The sequence below is a fragment of the Tamandua tetradactyla genome, chromosome 7, assembly GCF_023851605.1.
Source record: "Tamandua tetradactyla isolate mTamTet1 chromosome 7, mTamTet1.pri, whole genome shotgun sequence".
Lineage (NCBI taxonomy): Eukaryota > Metazoa > Chordata > Mammalia > Pilosa > Myrmecophagidae > Tamandua > Tamandua tetradactyla.
Window position 1 is genome coordinate 122,931,232 of NC_135333.1, and position 20,538 is coordinate 122,951,769.

Genomic DNA, 20,538 nt, shown 5'->3' on the forward strand with positions numbered 1-20,538 from the left:
AGGAAGAGGAGCCTGGGGAGAACAAAGCTGTTGTTTTTTCCTTTCCCTTTGTTCACTGTGGTTTCTCTTTTGGTGCTTTTTATGATGTGGTTGTTTAAAGAAATGAGCACCTGGAACTGTAGGCATTAGACACCTCCTCCTTAGCTATTTCACAGCCTTGCTTCTCCCACCCCCCATCCCAACTGACCTAAAAAGTATGATGGAGCACAAATCCTAAAAAAGACACAAAGCCTACAGTAAAACTGATTCCACCTTATTCCTAATTAGAAAGATCACCTCACACTCATCTTTGAAATCCCCCCAAAAATGTTCTTAATTTTATGTAAAGCATATCTTCTGAGGATGATGCAGTGAGAAACACAGGTTATACATAGGGTGGTATCACTGCAAGTGTTCTTTGCAAGGAGAGCTATGTGCCTTAAGGATTAGTATTATTCTAGAATTTCTCTATGAGGGGTTCAAGGGCAGAAAACTGGTTGAAAGAGGAGTTACGGGACTTGTTCTTACATATAGTGTATGTTTGTTTGGAGTGATTGAGCAGGGAAGTTTTACCAACACACACATAAAACAAGCCACTCTGGTGCAGCCCCTAAGCTGGCTATGTCCTGCAGAACTAAGTACAGGACTTGGTGCATAGTAAGTAGGTCCTCAGAAGTATTTGTTGAGGGCAGGCCACAGTGTTCAGCAGGCAGAAATCTCACCTGCCACGCCAAAGACCCAGGTTCAATTCCTGGTGCCTGCCCATACAAAAAAAAAGTAATTGTTGAAATATATAACTAAGGAGGCCATATAGAAAGGGGAGCTGAAGCTTTGCTAACAGTGGAGAAAATATTGTTAAAGTGAAGGATTGGGAGTAACAGGATCTTTATCTTTAAAACTGGAGGTGAGACCTGGAAGGGAGACAGGAGCAGAGAGACTTTCTCCAACCCCTGCCCCAGATCTCCATTTGGGACACAACAATATACCCAAATCTCTTTCCAACTATTTTATTACTCAGCAGCTTCATTTTTGACCAAAGTTGGGGAGTCTCTTCCCATAAGCCTGTCTTGGAAACACTCAGGAATGGCTTCGATACATCTGTTTCCACTAGAGGGCCTCATGTATTCATTCCTTCTGCTCCCCAACCCCCATTAGAAATATGTATATATTATATGTGTGTACCCTTCCAGTCAGAGCTCTCCCCTCCCACCCTTTCCACCCCCAGGTGTAAGAGGGAAGATTCCAGGAACCCAAGTCTTTGTGCACTCTGCCCTACTTCAATGAAGAGTGGGAGGGGGTTAGACCGTGGATGGGGTGGGGCCGGAAGCTCAATGCCTGGGTCTCCAGTTACTACCAGTTAAGGCCCTAGATCTCTTTCTTTCCCCCTTGTTCTACCAGCCCCACCAGCATTCATGCTGTTCCAAGAACGTTGACAACTCCAGAACAGATTCCAGGCAGGAGAAGCGGAAAGGATCTCCGATCACCCTCTACTTTTGACCAGGGCCTTCTGTACCACCTGCCCAGGTCAGTGAGTAACAGGGAGGATAAGGGCATGGAGAAAAGGTGGGCAAGGCCAGAGTGCTTTTTTGAGAATTAAGAAGGGATGTGAGTCTTGAGAGAAAGTGATGTTCTTAAGACAGGGAAAACAGGTCCGAAAGTATGTGACTGGGAGTTGAGGTTTAGGAAGGCGAAGAACCTGTGGGAAAAAATGGGCAGATTCTCTCAAGCAGTGTGGAGTCCATGGTGGGAGGGAGATATTTGGGTCTCAGGAGTTTGGAACTCTGGTCTTGCCCCTGTGTGATCTCCCTTGCCTGAAGTCAATGGTGATAGAAAGGAGTAGGGGTGGAAGTTAGGCAGGGAAGTCCGGATGGCAGCAGTTAAGGTATGACATTCGCCCAGTGGGCAGCAGCGAAACTGACCCATCAGCAGACTGTACACCCTATCTTGGTCTCCCGGGGATGAAGGGAGAGGCTGAATGATTTGAAAGAAGGGACAACAGCTACAAGCAGAGCTATCCTGGGCGCGGGGAGATGAGGGGCCAGGAAGTGGAGAAACTGGTACACACCAGAGCCCTGGGTAAATTCGGGAGAGGGGATCAGGTTATGAGGAACTGGGGCCTCTCCAAGGTTGGAAGAGGAGCAATGCGAAGTTCCCGGAGTTGGGGGCACCCGGAGCAGGCGTGGGCGGGCAGGCTGGGGTTGGGGGGCGGGCAGCTGTGTCGTCAGGAGCGGGGCGGCCCTGCGGTGACCGCGTCTGCCTGGCCCGTCCCCTCCAGCCCAGCTCGGCTCCAGCTCCCGCGCCGGCGCTTCAGCTCGGACCGCGCGCCCTCCCCCGGCAAGGTAGAGATCCCGCGAGCCCCCATACCCCCTCCCCTCTACCGCCGGCCGCCGCCTCCCACCCGAGCAGGAGCGGGAGGGGGCCGCGGAAGGCGATGCCTCTCGGAGTGGGTTAGGGCGTGACAGTTGGAGCGGGTAGCTGAAGGGGTTTGCGGTGGGTAGCGGCAGGGCTGGGCTGAACTGGAACCCTGTAGGCATTGTTTCCCCCAGAACTCGCCCTCCATCTCTCTTACTGACTCGAGGGATGGGGAAGCTCGGCCCCTAGGGACCCTAGTGGGAAGGAAAGTCCTTTCTGGAACAGCCACAGTGCTGCACGGATGTACAAGGGTTCTTGTTTGGCCTCCTAGTCCCCAACTTCCCACCCTCATTCTCTCTTCACCTGTCACCGGGGAGTTTCTGACACTGAGTCTGAATCCCACTTTTCACCTTTAAATGGGGAAAATGAGACTGATGGAGGAAGAAATGCAAATATTATTGGACGTCTCCTCAGCCTCAGAACGTATGAGCCCACATCCCTCAACCATGCCAAGATAGTAACTTCCTCCTGTACTACGCAATGACAAACACTCCCCACACCCCACACCCCCAGCACGCGCGCGCGCGCGCGCACACACACACACACACACACACACACACACACACACACGTGGAGGCTTAATGTGTTTTGAGGCCTCACGCCAAATGATTGAACCAGGGTCCACCTAATAGTGGGGTTGGGCAGGGAAGACCCTCCCTCAGTCCTGGGAGAGAGGAGGAGAATGCAGTCTGCTGTGTGGTTTAAGGGTTTCAGAAGTCCAGCTAATCAGGCCTGGGACCTTAAATTAGGACCCCCTGCCCTTGGGGTTTCTTGCTGGGACAGCCTGAATGTTCTGAGGGTATAGCTGGTTCTTGAGAGCCTTCTGTAATGGTAAGTTTTTATGACTTGCAATGTTAGTGATGATTGTCGACATGCAAAAAGCAAATTTAAATGTTAGCATTGTCTTTGGAACTATTATTTATCTCTTGGTTACCAGCATTTTTTTTGGTATTAGAGAAGTTGTAGGCTTAAAGAAAAATCTTGAAGAAAATACAGAATTCCCATACACCTCCCCTCTCACACACAGTTTTCCCTATTATGAACACTCTGTATTAGTGTGGTTCCAGCAATTTTAGTATTTAATGTTTAAAATAAGATCTAGAGAATAAGAGGTATCAAGATGTATGAACCGCATTAAGGATAGGGTGAATAGAGTCTGGGTGTGACCCAGAAAGGTTCCTCCTCCATAAAATATGACAGTTGGTGTCTCTCAGCTCTGAGGATGTGCTAGGATTCTCCACTTTCAAGTCAACTTCTTCTTTTTTTCACCCCAAGCTGGTTATAGGAGAGCAGGGAAACCAGGAGAGACAAGGGAAGGATGAGTCACAAATAACTGGCAGATGGGCAGCAGACCCACCCTCCCAGCCCTGGCATTTGCCTGGACTAGCCCAGGTTATGGCCTCAGGGTTGGGATGAAGCTGGAGGACAAAAGTGGATTTGTTCCAGGTCTTCAAGGCCCTTGGTTCTTTGGTTCCTTGGTTCCTGCAGTTTGCAGCCCTTCAGCCAAACTTTCAATGAGAGAAGTCAGGGGGACAACTGAAAATGTCCCAGCAGCTCTTATGCCCACGGTCCCAGGGGTGTCCTTGGACTCTGAAGTTTAGTTTCTAATAACCTCAACCTCCTCCCAGAGGCAAAGTACAGGATACTTATATTACATATCTGAGATATGACACATCGGAGTGGGAGCTATACAATTGGACTTCATTGCTGTTAGAAGTCTCTAGCATGTATGGTTTCCTGGATCAAAGACATGTATTTCCTATCTCCAGATGCGTTTCTTTAGTACCACCCTTGTACAGTAATAACGATAATGGCAAACACTGAGTTCTTACTCTGTGCCATGCAGTTTGCTAAGTACATTGCATGCATTATCTTATTTAATTCCTACCTTGTGACTGTAGGTACTCATTTGAACAATGAGGAATCTGAGATTCAGGAAGATAAAGAGCTAGGACTATGCCTTTCTAGATTAAAAGTCCACTCTTGTAATCTCTACTATATACTGCTTCTCCAGGTCTAAGACACCTGTAGGCCTAGGAAGGGAAAAGAAAGAGTTGGGTCATGTTAAAAGAGAGACAAGGGGAGGAGACTTGTCCTGCCCTGTCTCCTGTTCATTTGTCCCTTGTTTGCTCTCTCTCTCTCACTTTCTCCCTCAGATTCCATTTCCTAGAATCTTAAAGCCATCTGAGAATCCCCGGGGATAATCAGAGATGCTAATTAAGCCAACAGGCCTCATTAGCTATAAGACTATTATGTCTTCATTAGATTTGTTGGCAGCAGAAGTTGGATTATAATAATTGAAAGGGGCCAAATGGGTGGAATCCTTTCTCTAGAATGGCAGTGTCCCAAATCCCCTTCTAAATGTTTCCAAAGGGCCCCAGGAACAGCAATGTTATACTGCTTAGAGGCAGACAGCTGAGATGTCCCTAGAACAGAGGCTGCAGAGACAGTTCTTGCACAATCAGAAAAGAAAGGTTCTGGACTATTCTTTTAGGACCCAACTGCCTTCCCAAGTCTGACCCAACAGGCCTTAAATGGGTAGGTAGAAAAGAGGCAGAAGACCGTTGGATGAAGTATCTCAGTAGGTGCTTTCCAGAATCATGCATTCATTTAACAAATACTTATTTAGTACCTACTGTGTGCCCAAAATATCAGGTTGGACTCTGGCATCCCGTTTAACAGATTTGGATTAATATTCCCAAAATATGATTCCCTGATTTTAGAACCATTCATACAACCAATATTGAGCACCTACTACATGCCGGGCACTGTTTTAGGTATTGAGGAGACAGTAAAAGTTCCTGCCCTCATGGAACTTACACTTTGATGGGAGAAGACAAGTGTAAACAAGGAAGCAGAGACATTAACAAGATAATTTCCAAATGGGATAAATTTTGTGAAGGAAGCAAAAGTGAGCACTGTGCAAACAGAGGGTGAAGGGGGGGCCTACTTTGGAATGGAAGAATGGAAAGATGAGGGTAGGTCTTTCTCAGAGGAGATGACATTTCAGCTCAGGCAAGAAGTTGTCCCTGCCAAGAGTGGGGAAGAATATCCCAAGCAGACAAAACAGTAAGTCTTATGGCCCTGAGACCAGAAAGAAAGTAAGGAGCTTGAAAAATGAAAAGGAGACCAGTGAGATAGAAGGCAGTGTTTGATGGGGAGAGAGGAGCAAGAGGAGGCCAGAGAGACAGGGAGGGTTCTTGAGTGTGTGGTCCTTGTGCTGGACGGAGCTTCAGTTACTCCTCTTATCACCTGCCTTAGTTAAGTCACAACCACTGAGCTCCAGTTTTCTTCATCTGTATTATGGGCATACCAATAATTCCTATCTCATAAAATGTGATTTTAATGGTTAATATAATAATAACTACCTTTCCTGTAGGCCTTCCAAATACTATACTGCAAACTAGACACTTTTCATATATTATTTTACTTAATCCTCATAGCTATGAAAAATAGGTATCATTCTCCTCATCTTTTACATGTAACTTGCCCAAGGTCACAAAGTAGTATGAGAGCTAAGAATCGGAACCCAGATATGACTGACTCCGGTTCTGTTTAACTTCAAAACCGTGCTGTACTAGATTCCTGTAAAATGTATTACTGTTGTTATTGATGTCACTGAATCAACAAGGCCAATCTCCCTTTACGACTTGATCCCTAGGCCGGTAGTTGGTAAGATTCACAGACCTCCTAGGATCCCGGGTCCGAGGGCCGAAAGTTGGCAGTCCCTAAACACTTGCTAACCCGGCAGCGTGAAAAGAAGGCCCTGGTGTGCGAAGACTCCGGCACTCAATTCCACCCTCCCCGGGCTGAGAAATCAGGCAGGTGGCTCTGAGCCTTCCCCTGCCCCCCGCCGGACTCCGCGCGCCGAGGTTCCCGCCCGTCCCCAGCAGAGAAGCGCGGGACGCTGGCGAGGAGGGGCCAGGGGACTGGGCCACAGCTGGTTCTCTGTCGCGCGTCAGATGCGCTAGAGGTCGTTGCGGGGCTCGGGTGGCAGAGTCCGGCTCCGCCTGGGTCTGGAGGCGGAGCAAGATGGGGGCGTGGCCCGCGAGGCGCGTTGTAAACTCAGTAAGAACCACCTGGAGGGCGGGGACCCCTAGAGAGAAGGGAGCCCAGGCCTGGGAGATGCTGCAGGGTTTGAAGTCGCGGGAGAAAACTCAAAAGCAGGGGAGGTACACACTCACAGGGGCACATTTAGTCTGGAAAAGCGGGAGGTGGGGGAAGTGAGGGTGGTTAGAGGTGAAAAAGACAGATGGGGGAAGGGCAGAAGTCAGAAAGCAGGAGGAGAGTCCAGAATTGAGGAAAGTTAGATCTCAGTCAGAGATACAGAGGACAGACACAGGGAAAGGCAGAGACTTAGAGAGAGATTCAGAGACAAGGAAAGAAAATAAATGGTAGCGGGAGTGGAGAATGAATGGAGCAGCCAGAAGCAGAGATGCAGGCTCTTCCTGCTATATCCTCTTTTCATCTTCCTCCAGGCCTACCCCCTGAAGCAGAGAGCCAGGCGCCCACGGTACTACCAAATCATCTTTAAGACTATCTTTAAGAAAAATAAAAGGATGGCCAAGGAGAGGGGCCTAATGAGTCCCAGTGATTTTGCCCAGCTGCAAAAATACATGGAATGTGAGTCTTCCTCTCAGTTCTTCAGTTCTGAAGATCCTACCCCAGAAAACTCCTCTGTCTCATCGTTATGGACTCCCAGCCCACTCCTAGTTTCCCCAGCAGCCTTGAGCCAGTCAGCTCCTCTGACATGCCCATGACTGGGTGAGGGAGGGGATGGGCAAGGGCAGATACTTGTCTACTACATTCTCGGTTCTCGGTGATTTGACTGACTGCTGCAGGTCTCAGAGAAGAGGCAGAAAGCGGCACACTTTGCAGGGACGGGGCGGGAGGGAGGGTTGTGGCTGAGATATTTTTCTCTATTTTTGTGTTTCTTCTTGGAATTTCTTCTTTCTTCATCATACTTGAATCTTTTTTTCCTGCCGGGTGTCTGGGTCTGTCTCTGGCAGAGGGTAGGAAGAGCCAGACTAATGCTCTCCTGTCACTCTTTTGTTCACATCCTAGACTCCACCAAAAAGGTCAGTGATGTCTTAAAGCTGTTCTATGAGGATAGCAAGATGGCTACATATCTTCAAGGAGATGTGAGTGGCAGCTGGGAAGTCCTCTCCTTGACCAACTTCTCCCCTCTTTGATTGTCCTGCTTTTTTGGGATCACCCAGTTCCAGGGATTATTCTGGGTCCACTCCTTGCTTTCCCCCTCCTGATACCCCAGCATCCATTGTCACTGAGGCTATTGCTTTAGGATAAAGCAAAAGATTTTGTTAACTGAGAACCTAGCCCAAGAAACCACACACTTGCCTTGGATGCTTCAAGCTCTGTACATGTTGTTCCTGTCTCTACTGCTCCCAGTTCTTCAGTCCTCAGTTCCTACCCTACAGACTCCCCAGGGTAATGCTTGTTCTCATCATAGGCCATTGGGTACGAGGGATTCCAGCAATTCCTGATACTCTATCTCGACGTGCCTAATGTTCCAAATAAACTGAGCCTGGCACTGTTTCAATCCTTCCAGACTGATCACTGCTTAAAAGAGACTGTGAAAAAAGGTATGGTCATGCAGGTAGGACTGGGCTGGGCCTCTGGAAGGAGAGCAAATTAATGTGGGTTTTGAGTGAGAGCTGGACTGAGTCACATGTTGGGGGCTGGTTTAGGAGAGTGAGATGAAGGGTGGCCAGGCTGGTCTGGGAGCTAGATGGAGAAAATTAAAGAGAAGAATTAGAACAAAGGAGAAGAGACGGAGTTGAGGGAGCCCGACTCCAGCTCTGCTATACTTTTTGTAATTAGATGTGGTGTGTCTCAGTGACGTCTCCTGCTACTTTTCCCTTCTGGAACGTGGCCAGCCAGAAGACAAACTTGAATGTGAGTTACCAGGAGTAGGAGAGGGGAGGGAAGGTAAATGGAGAGAAGGGGGTTTCTCCAGCCTCCCTTCCCTCATTCTTTCAGGAGGCCTAAAAGCTGACAGACAGTTGAAGGTGGGACCAGAGAATGGGCCCATTTCCTGTATTTCCTTAGAGCTGTTACACCTAACTCCATCCACCATAGTCACCCTGGTTCTTCTGTCTTGTACCTTCTCATATGGGTGGCCAAGAATGTTCTTGGGATGTGTGTAAAATCTCCCCTATCAGATTTACTGAGGGTAGAGTCAAAGCCTGTTCCCTTACTTTTTCATCTCCTTTCTCAAGCCCAACCCTGAGTTCTGGGCTCTTCACCCAAAAGGTCTCTCCCTGTATCTTTGTTTCCCCTTTGTTCTGGTATAAATTCTTTGGGTATCCTTCACAAACTGACCCTGGCCTCCCTAAAACACCCTACAGTCACCTTCAAGCTGTACGACACGGACAGAAATGGGATCCTGGACAGTTCAGTGAGTTGGGGAACCTGTGTTCTGGGCAAGGGAGTCTGTGTCCATTTGTCTGTGTCCTCCTGCCCCAACTCTCCCAGAATCTTAAGAAGCTGAGGAGGCTGCAGGGAGAGGTTGAGTCCTTTAGGACAAAATTTGGGAGTAAGTCTCAGACTCTTGACTTCTAAAAGAGAAGGCTAGAGACGCAGATTGGAGGCTGCCTTGCAAGCATGTGAATGCACAATAGACATTAACTTGCTTGGCAGAGGCACCTGAGAATGAGAGGTGTTTCTGGGGGTGGAATGAGGGAACCCTGATTTATGGAGAGGAGTGTGGATGTTGGTAGTGAAGTGGAGTATGGCTGTGGCTTTCACCCTCCTGACCCCTAGGAAGTGGACAAAATCATCATACAGATGATGCGAATGGCTGAATACCTGGATTGGGATGTGTCTGAGCTAAGGCCGGTAAGACAGTTCTTTCGTCATGTCCCTTCCTGTACCTTCTTCCTTGGTGGGTCCTGCATCTGCCTTACCCCATCTCTGACCGTCAGCCTGGTTCTCTTGGCTAGTATGGCTGGAGTATGTGTCCTACTGGACAGTGGAGAGGTATCATGGTCTAAGGGGCCATTCACACCCAAAGGCCCCCCCCACCCCCACCCCGTTCTCTGCTCAGATTCTTCAGGAGATGATGAAAGAGATTGACTATGATGGCAGTGGCTCTGTTTCTCTTGCTGAGTGGCTCCGGGCCGGGTCCACCACTGTGCCACTGCTAGTGCTGCTGGGTCTGGAGATGGTGAGTAGGAGAGACTTGTGAAGATGGTTAAGAGAGCCGGAGGTTGGCTCTCTAGGAACTTAGATACTCCCTGACATCTATTGTGCCCTCCCAGACCCTGAAGGACAACGGGCAGCACATGTGGAGACCCAAGAGGTTCTCCCGACCAGTCTACTGCAACCTGTGTGAGACGAGCATTGGTCTTGGCAAACAGGGGCTGAGCTGTGTTCGTGAGTGATGGGGCCTGGGAATTTGGGAGCAGAGGGGTAGCCCAGCTATCTGTGGGAGCATGGAGCTCTGAAATTAGAGACCTGGGTTTGAATCCTGGGCTCTGTCATTGACAAGGTCAAGTGTGACCTTGGGCAGGTCACATAACTACTTTAAACCTTAGTTTCCTGAACTGTAAAAAGTGATAATTGTGAGCGTTAAATAGGTTGATGCAAGAAAAATGCTTTACACAGTATATGTACAAACTATTAGTCTGCAATAAGAAAATAGCTATTATTATTATTGATATATCTGGGCCTCCCTTGCATCAACCAACTCAGTTCCTGGCACATGGATGAGATGGGGGACAGGCGTGGGCTAGTGGTTACTCTAGGAAGGAGAGTATGGAAAAGACACAGGTCTTAGAGGTGAGCCACACACACCCCTAGCAAGGGATTATATGTCTTGTTCTAGTAAGTGATCCCACCCACCCTGAGGTAAGGAGGAGATAGAGGGAGTGGACTACAGCCAAGGCTCTGATCTTCCTCCCTCTCACCCAGTCTGTAAGTACTTCGTTCACGACCAGTGTGCCATGAAGGCCCTGCCTTGTGAAGTCAGCACCTATGCCAAGTCTCGGAAAGACATTGGTGTGAGTGACCCACCCCCACCCCATTGCCACTCCCATCATTGGCTAGTTGCTACCCCCAGCTCCCTCTTTTCCTAGTCTCTGTTCAGACCTTCAAGACAAGGGATTGCCTTTCTCTCAAGGTCCAGTCCCATGTGTGGGTGCGAGGAGGCTGTGAGTCTGGCCGCTGCGACCGCTGTCAGAAAAAGATCCGGATCCACCACAGTCTAACTGGGCTGCATTGTGTGTGGTGCCATTTAGAGGTCAGTGCCGGAGCTATCCTCCCAGCAGACCCCCTGTGCCCTCAGGCCCCTTCCCAAGTTGCCTCTCCCCATGCACTTCCTTAGCCGCCTTCCCCGCTTCCTCCCTCCCCCCATCATCTCCTTTCAGCCACAGTTACCTGTGTTCCCAAGGGCTCTCTTTGCGGTACCAGTCCCCCAAGTTGACCGGTGACAGGGTCCTTCTCCATGATCTCTCTGTGCTCACCTTGCCTTTTAGATCCACGATGACTGCCTGCAAGCCGTGGGGCATGAGTGTGACTGTGGGCCGCTCCGTGATCACATCCTACCCCCATCTTCCATCTACCCCAGCGTCCTGGTGAGATGCTCGGGCATTGGCTGGGAGGAGACAGGAGTACCTCCCCCAATTAAAAACAAAACCAAACATAAAAAAAGCAGAAAGCTATCTAGATTAGAGACTATATTTTTAGGATTCAAGTCAGACTCTTATCTGTTTAGAGATTCACACCCAATCCAGCTTTCCTTTCCTCTTATCCCTTCCCTCCTAGGTCTCTGGACAGGATCGTAAAATTAGCAAAACAAGCCAGAAGAGCATGGAGGTTTTCAGTTTGAGCACCTGTGAAGCTCTGCGGGTACAGGACTGAGAGGACTGGGCTTCATGGTGGGGACCGGTTTTTCATTAGAGCCATCACAGAAGGGAATGAAGTGGGAAAGCCTGGGGGATGTTGCCTAGAGTCTGGAGGCCCCACCCTGGTAGGAGAGAGGAGGGAAAAGAAAATGGAGGGGGAAAGCATCTTGGTGGAATGCCTGCCCTTCCCCTGTCTACAAGCCCCATCTGGACTCTGTCAAAATCCTGCTTTCCTTATCCTTTTTTTCTTCCCCCAATCCAGATTGACCCGGTTTCTAACACCCACCCACTTCTTGTCTTTGTCAACCCGAAGAGTGGCGGGAAGCAAGGGGTGAGGTGAGGAGGAGAGATATGCTGGGTCTTCCAAGATGGAGAGGGTGGGCTTACAAAGGCTGGAGAGAGGAAGGGAATGCTTGCTTTTGGAGGGGGCATGTCGTGAGGATGATCAAGAGGGTGGGGTGCAGAATAGTCCCCTCAAGAGCTTCCCTTTTTCCCACATACAGGGTGCTTTGGAAGTTCCAATATCTACTAAACCCTCGACAGGTGTTCGACCTCCTAAAGGATGATCCTGAGTTAGGGTGAGTATAGGTTAGAGTCTGTATCACAGTGTTTGTGTGTGTCTCTGTATCTGTGTATGCTGGCAGAGAGCAGGAAAGAGTGTGTGTTGGGTGGGGAGGGCTTTGGGGACCTAGGGAGGACAGAATTCAGAATGCCTGTTTCCATAGGGTCATTGAGTATCCCTGCTTCTGAGGTCTCTGGCTCAAAGAGGATACCTTGTTCTGCTCTCAAAGAATGAAGACACCAGTTTCTCTTTAACCACTGAGAACTTGCTATGACTTTTTCCATTGTCCTTTTCTCTATTATAAATAGAAATTCAAGCCTTTTAACAAAGGGGAAGGGGATTGTAAGGAATGAGAGACAAGAAGAAATCAGCTTTCTAAGAATTGGGTAGTTTCAATCCTGTTATCCTTCCTCAACTCTCTGTCCCCTTTTGTCTCAGGCTCAGATTCTTCAAAGATGTTGCTGATTACCGGGTTTTGGTGTGTGGTGGCGATGGCACAGTAGGCTGGATTCTAGAGACCATTGGTCAGTGCAGGGAGAGGCTCCGGCCAGGGGACTGGGGCAGTGGCTTTACAGAGCTAACTCCCTCTACCCATCTCACCTGCCTCTCCAGACAAAGCCAACCTGCCTGTTGTGCCTCCTGTTGCTGTATTGCCTCTGGGCACTGGAAATGATCTTGCTCGTTGCCTAAGGTGGGGAGGAGGTAAGTGGTAAGAAATTGTTTTGCTGGGAGTTGCTGTGAATGGGGTAAAGACACAGAGAAGAATGTAGGCATCTTGTTCAGAAAGAGGATTCAGGAAGAAGAGAGGCACAGATAGGTGGGTATCAAAGTGGAATGTCTGAAAGAAAGAGAGCTTTGGCAAAAGCAAGAACCGCAATCGGGTGGCGAAGTAATTTCAATCTGAAATGGTCAAGAGTGACAGTCTTCTTCCCTATAAACCTATAAATATCCTTCTCTTTCTCCCAACCAACTCTTAGGACTCAGAGAATCAAGGAATATGAAAACAATGTGGGAATAAGAAACATTATATAAGAGCTAAACCAGATGCTGAGTGGGATGGAAATAGCAGGGAGCTTGGCCATGATTCATTTATTCACTCAACCACTTAACCAAGTGATAATTCATTCATTCATCATCATTTCTTTCCAGGTCTATTGCAATAGTCTCCAACAGGTCTCCCAGTTATAGTCTCTCTGTCTTTTGAAAGGAGAAAGAGTTCAAGGGATGTTGTTGGTAAATAAAGCAGGTTGAGTTTGACTTGTCTTGTTGCCTAGGCTGTTGGTCCTAAATCTAGCTCTCAGATCCTACTGAAAATTATGGAATAGGGGTCTGCTAAGGAGAGTAAAAAATATTCTAGGTAGAGGAAGTAGCATAAGCATAAGGCCAGAGGAATCACTGAACAGCATTGTAGTGCATTTGGGGAACTCTAAGTCATAAATTGTGACTGAGACATAGGGCACAAGGTGGGAAATGAGGAGAAGGAGCATTGAGTTCAGCAGGGTCCAGATTAAAGATGTTCATAAATGCCATGCTAAGGAGTTTGTAGTTTGATCCTGCCAGAGATCACAAGCTAACAACCCACAGAAATTATTTGTATTATTTTGTAAGGTTTGCTTTGCAATATTAACAAAAGATTTTGAACTTGATTGCATCTCCATGGGGCATATATTCCTCAATTCACCATAACCCCTCGGCTTCCTCCTATTCACTCTGCACTCTTTTACCTTTCCAGCCCCTGAGGCATTTGAGTGTGAAATCCCTAAATCATGGGAAACTCTTGAAAGCAACAAGAAAAAACAAACAAACCAGGATTAATGTATACATGTACATACATATATATATATTATAAATCGTATTCCCGAAAGTAAAAATATTCCCCACATGCATATGATAACTTATATGTATGTAGACATATGACCAGTTTTAAGTCCTCAACATCTTTGTTTTCTTATACATTATTAGATATTTTGAAATCTTGTATTTTGAGTCTTCAGTGAGTGCTCTGCAAATGGAAATTTCATAGCAGTTTTCTGCTCATTCAACCCAAATCATGAAAACAAGGATATAAATACAGTGTTAATGAAACTTTATGTTGACATTGAAAAAAATCATAAAGTTTGAAGAGAGAGAAAACAAAGGAATATTGCTATGGTAGCTTTATGGAGGATGGATTGGAAGAGAGAGAAAGTAGAGGCAAGGAGCAGGGTAAGAAATTACCTGTATTACATAAGTCCAGACAAATGATGACCACAGAGACAAAAGCAGAAGCAGTGGAGTTGATGAGGTAGAAGCCATAACACTTGGTGAGTGATGGGTTTTGAAGGAGGAGGTAAAGACAAGTTTAGGACATTTTCTAAGTTTGTAGATTGAGTGGATGGGAGTGCTGTTTACTAAGATGGGGAATACAGGAGGAGGACCTTTTTAAGGAAGAAATATTCCATTTTGTACATGTTGAGTTGAGGTGTCAGCAGAGCAACCAGATGGAGAAGTCAGGGATTTAAGAAAGAAGTCAGAGGTGGAGATATATGTTTGAGAGTCATCTGCTCCTAGGTGGTAATTGACATCCTGGAAGTAGGTGAGACTACCCAAGGAAAGAGGTGAGAAGAGAAGGTAAACAAGGATAGCAAGACTGTATCTGTACTTAAAGGATGAGTGGTAGAAGAGGCATTAAAAAGGAGATTGTATTAGTTTTTCGTGGCTGCTGTAACAAATTACCACAAACAATGGCTTAAAACAACATCAGTTTATAATTTTATAGTTCTGGAGATCAGAAGTCCAAAATGGGTCTCACTGGGCTACAATCAAGGTTTTGGCAGGGCTGTATGTTTTCTAGAGGCTGCAGAAGAGAATCCCTTGCCTTTCCTTTTTCAGTTTCTAGAAGCTGCCCTCATTCTTTGACTCATGGCCGTTTTCCAGCCAGGAATATCATTCCAACCTCTGATTCTGTGGTCAGATCTGCTCTGATTCTTCTCTTCTCCCTTCCTGTTTCACTTAAAGGATCCCTGTGATTACTCTCAGATTTTCCAGAATAATCTCCCATCTCAAAATCCTCAATCACATCTGCAAAGTCTTTTTGCCATGAAAGATGACATATTCACAGATTCTGGAGATTAGGACATGGACAACTTTGGGGGCCATTGTTCTGCCTACCACAGAGACTAAGAAGGAACGATCAGAGAGTTCTCTGTAACCAGCAGAGGTATTTCAGAGGCCAAGTGAGAAGTTTCAAGAATTCAAATGGAAACTAAAGATATACTATTGGTTTTGGCAAGAATCTTTGACAATCTTTGCCAAAAGAGTTTCCACTGGATGGAAGGGATCAAAGGCACATCACAGTAGGTTGAACTGTCAATGGAATGTGAGGAAGTGGAGACATTATTATTATTATTATTATGCTTCTTTTCCCTGATTACAAAAATAATACAAGCATGTGCTTTAAAAAAAAAAGAAAAATCCAAGCATTTCAGATATACATACCAAGAAAGTGAAAGTTCCTTCTAATCTACTCCCTAAAGTTTTGGGGTCTATTTCTCCATGTTTTTCTTTCTAGATACATATATATTTAAACAACCGTTTATAGTTCTCCTCTTCCTCCTTCGTATTAACTAAATAGTTTATCTTTGTTATCATTACATTTCAATACGATTGGGTTTGTCTCATTCTTTTTAAGAATAATACTACTCATTATGTAAATATGCCATACTTTATTTAACCAGTCCCCTATTGGTGGACATTTGGGTAGCATTCCGTTTTTTACTATTACAAACCATTCTGCAGTGAATACCCTTGTAATCTATCCCTATATTCACATGTGAGAATTTCTCTAGGGGAGATTTCTAGAAGTAGAATTGTTGGCCCTAAGTGTATGAATATTTTACATTTTACCCGTTATTTTCTTTAAAAAAAAATTACCCAAATAATATATTTTCACGGTAAAATATTTAAAGTAAAATGTGTAAGTCTTCACATATAGGTCTCCTCTTCCCTGCCCCCAGCCAAATTCCTTGTACTTCCCAGAGATAACCACTGTTTCCTGTTTACACTCATTTTTCTCTTTTTACATGCACACGCGCACGCACGCACACACACACACATTTATATAACAGATTTAAATGAGATTGTACTATACATATTGTTCTGGGACTTTTAAAATTGAATAATATGTCTTAGGGCTCTTTCCATGTTACTACATTTAGAAAGATTTTACTCTGTATTCAATAGTTGCACGCTATTTCATAGCATGGACTTACCATAATTTACATACCATTCCCCTATCAGTGAACATCTAGATTGTTTCCATTTTTTTGCTTTTACAAAGACTGCCTCAGAAAATATCCTTATACATTCATCTCTGTGCACATGCAGTGTTTTACTAGGAGAAACTTCTAAAAGTGGAATTGTTGGGTCAAAAGATATGTTTTGATAAAATTTGATAACATTTTGATAAAAATTGCCAAGTTGCCTTCCAAAAATGTGTTATGAATTTATGCTCCAACTAACAGCAAATAAGAGTGCCAGTTGATTTATCATAATCCCATTAACACTTAGTTTTCTTAGTCTTTCTACATTGTCAATGTGACAGGCAACAAAAAATTATTTTAATTTACAGTTCTTTTAATTATTAGTAAGAGTGAGCATCTTTCAGATGCTGATTGACCATTTGTATTTCTTCTTTGTTAATTAATTTGTTTGTATTATTTGCCCATTTCTCTATGGTCTTTTTAAAATCAGTGATTTGTGAGCATTTTTCTTTCAATAACCTTTGAGTTGTTTTAATTTTTTTAATAGAAAAGTTGTAGGTTTAGAAAAAAATCATGAAAGAAAATACATATAGCTCTTATGCATAGTTTTCCCTATTATTAACACTTTGAGTTAGTGTAGTACCTTTGTTACAATTGACAAAACGATATAATTATATACTATAATTTCATTATAGTCCATAGTTTACATTAGGGTTCACTGTTTGTGTTGTACAGCCCTCTTTTTTTAAAATTTTTATTCTAGTAACATATATATACAACCTAAAAATTTCCCCTTTTCAACACATTCAAATATGTAATTCAGTGAGTTAATTATGTTAACAATACTATGTCACCATCACCACCATTCATTACCAAAACATTTCCATCACCCCAAACAGAAACTCTGAACAATTAAGTATTAATTCCCCATTTCTTAACCCCACGGTGGCCCCTGGTAACCTGTATTCTAATTTCTGACTCCATGAATTTTGTAATTATTTTTTAAATGTTGGGGAAGTTAGTCCTAATATGTAGTGCAGATATTTTTTTCCTAGTTTGTATTTTGTCCCTATTTTTTTTTTATAATTTTTTAAATTGTGAAATATAGTATATATACAAAAAAAGCAAAAAAAAATTAAGTTTATTTTAACAAGTAGTTACAGGACAGATTTCACAGTTCCACAATTTTAGGTTTTTCTTTCTAGCTGCTCCAAGACAATGGAGACTAAAAAGAAGTATCAGTATAATGATTCAGAAGTCATATATTCATTTATCAAATCCTAACTTCTCTGTTGCAACTCTTCCTTCTCCTTTTTGTCCCTATTTTTGTTTTAGATATGTTTACTCATTTAACCATACAGAAGCTTTAAATTTTAGTATAATTTTATTTGTCAGTCTTTCTTTTTGGCTTCCAGTTTTGTGTTATGCTTCAGAAAGGCTTTTTCTACTCAATGTTTATAAAAATTCACTCATGTTTTCTTCAACTACAAATTGCTTCATTTTTTTATGTTTGAAATATTTGGCCCATCTTGGATTTATTTCTGTAGGAGTAACTTCTACATCCAGCACCATTTATTAAATAATCTATCTTTTCCCCATTTATTTGAAATGTCATCATATACCAAATTCCCATCTATACTTGAATCTATTTCTTTACTATGAACTTCTTATTCTCTTCACTATGCCAGTTTTACACTGTTTAGATAACTTTGCTTATACTGTATTATTTGATGGAATGGGGAGAAAAAGACTGAGAGAGAGAGGTTGAGCGAGAGTCATTATCTGTTATTCATCTTTTTTGGCATTGCTCTGGCTATTCTCTCCAATCTTCCAGATGACCTCCAGCCTCATTCTTAGATGGTCACATATAGTGGGAACTTTCATCCTCTATGAGTATGGAGTAAAGAGTCAGCAAGGGGCTGACTTTAGGATTGGCCAGTGGGAGTCATGACCAAGCACCCTGCCCTTTCACTGGCAAGGGCTGGGAGGTTCTGCAGAACCAGGACAGAAGACTCCTGAGAATTTGTGGAGTTCAGAGCGGCAAGCTGTCCTTGGGGTCCAGAGTTCAGTGCTAACTTGTTTTCTCTACCCCTAGGGTATGAGGGACAGAATTTGGGGAAGATCCTCAAGGACTTAGAGACAAGTAAGGTGGTACATATGGATCGGTGGTCTGTGGAGGTGATACCCCAACAAACTGAAGAGAAGAGTGACCCAGTCCCCTTTCACATCATCAATAACTACTTTTCCATCGGTGTGGTCAGTGGAATAGACATGGGGGGAAGGGAGGAAGTGCGGGCTAAACAGGCAAAGACTGAAGAAGGGCAGAAAGGGAAAGTAAAGGTTAAGGTGATTGTGACACAGGGAAATCAAAGGTGGGGTTACAATTTGAGTTTCAAGAAAAGAACTTGGGATGTGCTGCTCCCAGACAGGGGAGTTAAAGAAAGAGAAAGAGAGAGAGTATTATGTGCTGGGAGAGGAGTTAGGTGTCTGATCCTACTGCCCTGAACTCCCCAGGATGCTTCTATTGCTCACCGATTCCACATCATGAGGGAGAAATATCCTGAGAAGTTCAACAGCAGGTGAGGGGATGTGGGCATACAGTGGCATGGACCAGGCTGTGGCCAAGTTTGACTTAGAACACTTGGATGGGCAGTGAGACCTCTAAGAAACCCCCCACTGAAGTTATGCTTGTTCCCCATGGGACTGGAGCTGGGAGGTTGATGCCCTTCCTTGTTACCTAGCCCACTCCTACCATCACTGTATAACCTGTCCTCTCCCTACGGGGCTATGTGGTGGGGCTGACACAGAATGAAGAACAAGCTATGGTACTTCGAATTTGCCACATCTGAATCCATCTTCGCAACATGCAAAAAGCTGGAAGAATCTTTGACAGTTGAGGTATATGTGATGAGAGCTGACCCTACATCCTTTTTAGCTTATATCCAAGTTTCTCCCACCACAGGCACCCTTGGAAACTTCCCATATTTTTGAATCTGTACTCCTTTGACCTCCTCCCAGCTGTCCAACCCTGATTTCCTAAATCCCTCACAAGCTTCCAAATCCTGGCTTTCTCAGTTTGCCATCTGGTGGAGGGAGGGGTCATATCTGTGTTTATAATATATGAGGCAAGGATCTGTGCCTTCTCCAACCGGGTCTGTACCCTCTTCCCTCAGATCTGCGGGAAATCCCTGGATCTGAGCAACCTATCCCTAGAAGGCATTGCGGTGCTGAACATCCCTAGTATGCACGGTGGCTCCAACCTCTGGGGTGATACCAAGAGACCCCAGGGGGATGGTCACGGGATCAACCAGGCCTTTGGCGCTACAGCTAAAGTCATCACTGACCCTGATATCCTGAAAACTTGTGTACCAGGTGAGGGAAGCAGCCTTGGGAGCTGGGTGGGTGGGACTAAGGAGGTCTTACTTTCCTTGGGGACACTCTGCTTCTGTAAAGCCTATCTCTACTTCCAACCCTCAGACCTAAGCGACAAGCGGCTGGAAGTAGTAGGGCTGGAGGGTGCGATTGAGATGGGCCAGATCTACACCAAGCTCAAGAGTGCTGGACATCGGCTGGCCAAATGCTCTGAGATCACTTTCCAGTAAGGAAACCTCTGGCCAGGGGCAGAGGGAGGGGGTAGGGCCAGTAGAGCAGAAGGGTCATGGGACTGGTAGGGGAATACTAGGAGATCTCCTAGTGACAGAGGGTCCCAAAGCCAACATACGAAGCAGAGTTTGGGTGTTTGAGTGGTGAGGAAATCGTCATCAACTGCCTTGGCTTCCCACAGCACCACAAAAACCCTGCCCATGCAAATTGACGGGGAACCCTGGATGCAGACACCCTGTACAGTGAGTATTGCCTATGCCTGCCAAGAACCCAACTGTCAGGATTCATGCATCCTCAGTCTCCTTCAACAGCTTTTTTACTTCTTCTGTATACCATTTCTCCCAAACCCTGATTTCTCAGCCCCTGACCTTTCAAGGACCCCAGAACCTGAACCCCATAGATTTCCACCTCTAAATTTCTGCTGTTCCAGTTCCTAGGCACCAGGTCCTGCCTCTGAATGTATCTCCTTCCCTTCCAGATCAAGATCACCCACAAGAACCAGATGCCTATGCTCATGGGCCCACCCCCCCGTTCCTCCAATTTCTTTGGCTTCTTGTGCTGAAAAGACAGAACACCCTCAGCCTCCAAGCCTGCCTTGAACACAGTTCCCCACTCCTGGACTCCACCTCCTATGCTCTGTACACTGCTGCCACACCCTCCTGCAAAAACTCAGGAGGAGTGTTCCTTCACCCTTATATATTTATTATCCTGCACCACCTCCACTATACTCCATGCACATGTACACACATGCACACAAACACACACCACAAACATACATCGAAAGTGCCTCATCTGAATAAAATGACTTTTTTTTCCTACTGGGATATCTTTTGATAAGTGAGACACCTCCTTCCTTCATACCTCCATTCCTTAACTG

The 20,538-nt window shown here is 45.4% G+C and overlaps 1 protein-coding gene across 8 annotated transcripts; it reads left to right on the forward strand.

Annotated features, from left to right (window-relative positions):
* The first annotated feature begins 1,330 nt into the window (after positions 1 to 1,330).
* DGKA (diacylglycerol kinase alpha) lies at positions 1,331 to 20,479 on the forward strand. Of its 8 annotated transcripts, none has more exons than XM_077110985.1 (25): positions 2,236 to 2,318; positions 6,053 to 6,212; positions 6,870 to 7,014; positions 7,456 to 7,532; positions 7,862 to 7,994; positions 8,233 to 8,307; positions 8,760 to 8,809; positions 9,175 to 9,249; positions 9,458 to 9,577; positions 9,672 to 9,786; positions 10,324 to 10,412; positions 10,532 to 10,651; positions 10,887 to 10,985; positions 11,176 to 11,259; positions 11,518 to 11,591; positions 11,759 to 11,833; positions 12,256 to 12,341; positions 12,430 to 12,519; positions 18,154 to 18,314; positions 18,573 to 18,637; positions 18,866 to 18,956; positions 19,232 to 19,430; positions 19,536 to 19,656; positions 19,843 to 19,903; positions 20,140 to 20,479. In XM_077110985.1, the coding sequence occupies exons 3-25, from the start codon at positions 6,951 to 6,953 to the stop codon at positions 20,221 to 20,223; spliced, it is 2,208 nt and encodes a 735-aa protein (XP_076967100.1). In that variant the 5' UTR covers positions 2,236 to 2,318; positions 6,053 to 6,212; positions 6,870 to 6,950; the 3' UTR covers positions 20,224 to 20,479. The 8 variants fall into 8 exon arrangements, with proteins under 8 accessions (XP_076967102.1, XP_076967100.1, XP_076967101.1 ...); XM_077110984.1 differs by lacking the exon at positions 2,236 to 2,318 and adding an exon at positions 2,476 to 3,222; XM_077110987.1 differs by lacking the exons at positions 2,236 to 2,318; positions 6,053 to 6,212 and adding an exon at positions 1,331 to 1,503.
* The last annotated feature ends 59 nt before the right edge of the window (positions 20,480 to 20,538 follow it).